The sequence below is a fragment of the Apaloderma vittatum genome, unplaced genomic scaffold (assembly GCF_000703405.1).
Source record: "Apaloderma vittatum isolate BGI_N311 unplaced genomic scaffold, ASM70340v1 scaffold13802, whole genome shotgun sequence".
Classification (NCBI taxonomy): Eukaryota; Metazoa; Chordata; class Aves; order Trogoniformes; family Trogonidae; genus Apaloderma; species Apaloderma vittatum.
The window spans coordinates 31,004-36,369 of record NW_009704289.1 but is presented as its reverse complement, the minus strand read 5'-3'; the positions used below and the strand labels follow the sequence as shown (position 1 = coordinate 36,369).

Below are 5,366 nucleotides of genomic sequence, written 5' to 3'. Positions count from 1 at the left end.
GGCGGCTTTTGGCCACATCACAGACACAGATAAGAAACAAGACATGTCAACCTTTTTTAAAGGGGTGGGAAAAAAAAACATCAATATACAGCAACAAATAATGGAAAAAACAAGAGACCTCCTCCTACAACAGGTGGGGTTTTAGCTGAAGTCTCAGAACAGGGCACTTCCTAGTTATTTTTTTTTTTTAAGAAGGGGTATTAAGATTGAAATTCATTATAAAGATGGTTCTTATTCCACATGCATCGCAGGGAAATTTGAGGATGGACACACGGGAAAACTCAAGAGATTTCATCTTATTTGACTGTTTGTGCACGTGCTTCGCGCTTTTTCCCTCTTTGCACCTGCCCCAAGGCAAGCGGCCACAACCGAGCACGGTGCCCTGCTTTTCCCACGTGGTTTTCCCGATTTTTCAATTATACGGATTAAAACCACGCCCCAAAGGTTTACGATGAAGCCTTCGCCACCAAGCCCACAGCAACGGCCGGTACGTTCAAGTCCCGGTCCCGAATTTCAAAACAGGGCTGGGGGCTGGAAGGGCCAGACGCGGGGAAACGCAGCCTTTTCCCCCGGCAGCAGAACCCAGGGAAGGGGCTGCGCTGAACCCTCACTTCAGAGCTTCTGGCCCTCGGGACGCCCCTCGGTGCCGAGCAGGGCGGCAGGAGAAGCCACTCAGGGCTGGTTCGGCTTTCGGGGGTCTGTTCTCTCGGGACACTCGGACAGGACACAGCAGGCACCGGCGGCAGACAAAAGGGATTCCAGACTGACTGCAAAGCAGAAGCCTTCGGTGTTACCCAGAAAAAGACTCTGTCTTCACAAACACACCCAGCAAGCTTTGGGGAGCAGGAGGAGGGTTATTTGACAACGCTACCAAACCTGGAAAATAACATTCAAGAGCGCTGTTACGATGCAAAGGCTTATTCTCTATTAGTTACGGTGCTGTCCTGACTTCACCCCATCTACGTCCCGTTAGAGAACTTCTTGAAAGGAAAAAAGTGATTTAACAGATACAGGACACGATGCACAGCTAAGATTTTGTCGAGTAATATCCAAATCCATATTTCAGATTTTTTTGGTAGACAAAAAACGTACAACTCTCCTGGCTATGACACCAAGTGAAAGAAATTTCTCCTCAAGCCCAGAGAATTCGGGATCCTTGGAGAGATGCACGTCTGCTCCCTGCAAACGTGTTGCCTGCCCGGGAGGTTCCTTATCTTTGCTCCACCAGCTGCCAGATACTTGGGAAGAAAACGGAACTTGTAACACACCTTTTCCTTCCCAACAGCTGGAATTCCACTCACAGAGTGAAGCATAAAAGGACTGCAAATGCTATTTTCGCGCTCAGCTGCTCGTCGTCTTTTTTAATTCAATGCCCCAAAGAATTTCACTCAGTGCCCCAAAGAATTTCACTGAATGCCCCAAAGAATTTCCCTTGGAGCAGCGCAGAAGAGGAGAGGGGAGCTCCCACCAACCTCCCTGGAAGCGCCTGGATTTCATCTGGAGGCAGCACAAGAGATACCGGTTTTCAGAAAAGCAGCGTTTCTGCTTCACAATGTGTGTAAAAAGGAAAGGTGTGAAGGGGACCAGAGAGGACTTTTTTAATTTCAAAAAAATAAAATAAAGATTAAAAATTCCGTTTTCCCCAGGAAACGCAGACATCTTGAGTCACTTCTGCCCCTGAATTCCAAGCATAGTTCCTCCACCTACTCAGAAATATTTCCAGAGTGATAATGTCACCGAACAGCAACTTGGCATAACTGAATCATATTCAAAATGTTCAAAGTGAGAAGCTTGGGGAAGAAAACCACATTTTTTTTAATGTTTGTTCTTGGGGCATTCGCTAAGGACACCGATTCACAGCTGGATGTGATGAAATGTTTTATAAGAATCCGAGGACTCAGGGATTCCAAAGTTCCCTTTTTTTTTCTTTCACAATTCTTTGGACTTCAAGCTCTATGGAATTCCATCATTTGACAGCACAAATTCCGCTTATTTTAAGTGCCCTTGCTGTGCTTCAGAGCCAGATTTATTGCTAACACCTCTCTCTACCGTCTTTCAATTCTCCAGTTTATTCTCCCTGCCCAGATGTTCTTCAGGGGGATTCCAGGGTGACTACATGCTGATCTCTCCCGACCCTTGTTTCCCCTTTTCCAGATCTCTTTGGCATTCCATCAGCTCCTGCCTTTCCTCTCCTGGCCGTTAGATTTTTGTTTTAACACAAGGATGGCCCTGAACTTCATTTTGCCCAACGAGCTGTCAAAGCACAAGTTTCACAAATCACGCCCAATGCTGAGAGCGACAGAGTTCGTGAGCCGGTGGGACGGGAAGGTTTTGCCTCCTCCTCCTCCTCCTCCTGTGGTCAATAACGCGAGGAAATGGCTACAGAGGGACGGTGTCACAAGGAATCCCACCTCTGCCTGAGCTCTCCCACCTCTCTGGAGCTCCAGCTGCGGGCAGGCCTTTTAGAAAGGCTGTTTTCAGCGCAGCAAAAGAGCCGAGGGCTGGAAAAAAGCCTCCTTCGCCTGGGCAGGGCAGAAACCCCACAGCTGCAGAGGATACACCAGCGATCAGGGTCTCATCCCGGCAGGTAGCTGGGACGGGATTCTCACTAGACCCGTGACTCGGTTAGGACACCTCTCGGGAGAGAGCGCTACCCCGGCCTTCTTCTAACTAACGTTTTTTTCCCCGCCCAGAAGGAAGGAGGAGAGGATACATACAGCCACGATGAGGAAATCCAGCCAGCACCAGGCGTTAGTGAAGAACTTGACGAATCCGTAAGCGCACCACTTGAGCAGCATCTCCAGGATGAAAATGTAAGTGAAGACCTTGTCCGCGTACTCCAGGATGGTCCTGATGGTTTTCCTCTGCTCTATGTAAATATCCTCGAAAGCCTGGGAAATAAGCGGGTGCTCGCATCAGCGTGTGGGATTTACCGCACGGCTCGACGTTGCGAGGCAGAAGCTTATTCAAGTAGGACTTTTTCACCACATCCCCCGCATCCCCCTTTCCCAATTAAGACGTCCCCTCGCTCAACGCCGCCGGGCTGCCGAGGCGTCTGCGTTTCACTCACCAGAGCCCCGCTGCTCAGGAGGATCATAAAGATGATGAAAGTCTCAAACCAGTTATGTTCCACGATCAGAAAGCAAGTCTTCCTCAAGGTCCACCAGGACTTCCCCAGCCCTTCCTCAATATTGACCTGGCAACACTTGCAGCGCTGCACGCAACCTGCAACGGGGAGAGCGCGCGGAGGAGGAGCGTGAGCCCGAATTTCAACAGGGAACGGAAGATTCAATGCAAGAACATTAAATTGCCATTGGCTAGGGCAGTTTTGATTCAATATTCATACAGAACACGTGGAGTTTCAGTTAAAACTCTCACATCTTTGAGGGGTTTATGATTATTTTCGCCACTTCTGTACCAGGGCACCTGAATTCACATCAGTTTGAGAACAGGTTAAGCTCGTTCTGTTCAGTGAGCTGTCCAGGCACCTGACAGCAGAGGAAGGGAAAACTTGCTGATAAAATAACCTTGAACCATTTAAAATATCTTTGCCATGGGAATACCCGTAATGGATCAGTTGCTGAACATCGAGGCCAGCAACAGGACGGGAGAAAAAACCTGAGAGCAGCCAGATTCTTCTGCTTCTCAAGGCATCAGTTGCACGACGCATGGACTCGCTCTACCGACAGGTCATCCACATCACTGCCAGGGCCACCACATCTGTGAGGCCTTCACTTTGCGACACGGAGCCCAAGAAGGGTCTCAAAGAAGCTGAACCTCAGCCCCGACCCAGGGTGAGCCCTACCCTTGAGGTAAGCACACAGCTCCCCCAGCCCGCTCACCTTCTGTGAAGCACGCATCCGGGTCCAGATACTCCTCTGGTGCCTCCACAGGGACTTCTTCCACTTCAGGCTTTATATCGATGGTGCTGCCTTCAGAGGAGCTGGTATCATCCAGTTTCTTGAACACAAAATAAAACCCGATCCAATCGATAACCAACAAATATCAAACGTCACGACGACTCAGCAGTTTGTTCACCAGATTTCCTGGGCTGCGAGTTGTTTCCTCACTTCACCTCAGGAAGATCGTGACCCACCTAGCACCTCACGTTAACGGGACAGACAGTATTTATATCGTATATATTTACAAGTATTTGTGGCTCTCCATAGAGCAGCCAGCCCAAGAAACCTCTGTCTGCAGTGCAAAGACAACATCATGATATAAGCCCAAGTTTTGTGCTGGAACTATCTAGTTCTCCCTCCCAAAATGCTTCCAGGCACTCGCAGGACGGTCAAACGACCAGAAGGGATTTTTAGCATTTCCTCTTACCTCTTTGCTGCCATCAGGATCCGTGTCGCTGCTGAAATCTTCTGTGTTGAGATTTTCAAAATCTGATTCACCGACAGCAATAGGCACCCGGACAGTGAGGTTGGGGTTGTTGATGAAGGACATGTGATCCTCATCTATGATGTACTTCTCCACGCTGCTCCCAATGCCGCTCGTCGTGCCGTTGCCGTTCTTCTGGTAATCGATGTCCCTGTTGATATCAGCCCCCGTATGGTTGGCGATGCAGTTCACCTTCTTGTCGTACAATTCATCCAAGGGTTTGACTTCGTCGCCCCCTCTCTGCTTGAAATGAGCCTGCATGAACTCCCGCACTTTCGCCTTGGTCCAGGCGATGCCCTTCTTGATGCGAATGACGGAAATCTGCAGGTTGTTCATCTCCCCGTCGTCATCCGTTGCTGCTAAATTGTCAGCGCTGAAGGAGCTCAGGAGCAAGGCTAAGAACAGGTTTAGCACCTGAAAGAGAAGAGGCCACGCTTGGCAGAGCTGACACGCAAGGGTTACGCTTCCCAAGCTGAATACGAGTACTTAAGCCCCCCAGGTCCTGCTGATGTTGGAGCTAAGTCTCCAAACCCCACTGAGAACCAGCTCTGGTGTCCCACAGACCTCCTGACATACTCAGGCCTCGAGGAACAAGACCTGAGATCCAGCTCTAGCGTCCCACAGACCTCCCAAAGCACCCAGGGCTCGAGGAACAAGACGCTGATCCTGCCAGGAGTTGGGGAGCCCTGCGCAGCACCCAACTCCACCAGGGCGCCAGGGGTTTGGGGCGGGGTCCCCGACACTGAGCCCCTTGCAGGATCCAAAGCGCAGGGCTCAAAGAGGGACCGAAGCAGCATCAAGTGATTTGCTTGAGCTCCGTCTCCCAGTGGGGTCACTCCCAGCTCTACTTCCCCGCCCACATCTAGTGACAGTCCCCAAGACTTCTTTTGCCAGAACCCTCTGGAGAGACAAGTCCTCTCAGGGAGAGCTCACGACACGACTTGGAAGGCATGCAACGGTTCACACCGCTTCATTCCTGC

General features: G+C 50.3%; 1 protein-coding gene across 1 annotated transcript in view; it reads right to left on the bottom strand.

The window, feature by feature from the left end:
- SCN8A (sodium channel, voltage gated, type VIII, alpha subunit) overlaps positions 1-5,366 on the bottom strand; it is a 37,648-nt gene that overhangs the window by 9,359 nt on the left and 22,923 nt on the right. Inside the window, exons 16-19 of the mRNA XM_009865005.1 lie at positions 4,330-4,800; positions 3,843-3,960; positions 3,071-3,225; positions 2,718-2,891 (exon numbers count right to left, since the gene is read on the bottom strand). Coding sequence (XP_009863307.1) covers positions 2,718-2,891; positions 3,071-3,225; positions 3,843-3,960; positions 4,330-4,800 — 918 coding nt within the window. The remainder of the gene's footprint in view (positions 1-2,717; positions 2,892-3,070; positions 3,226-3,842; positions 3,961-4,329; positions 4,801-5,366) is intronic.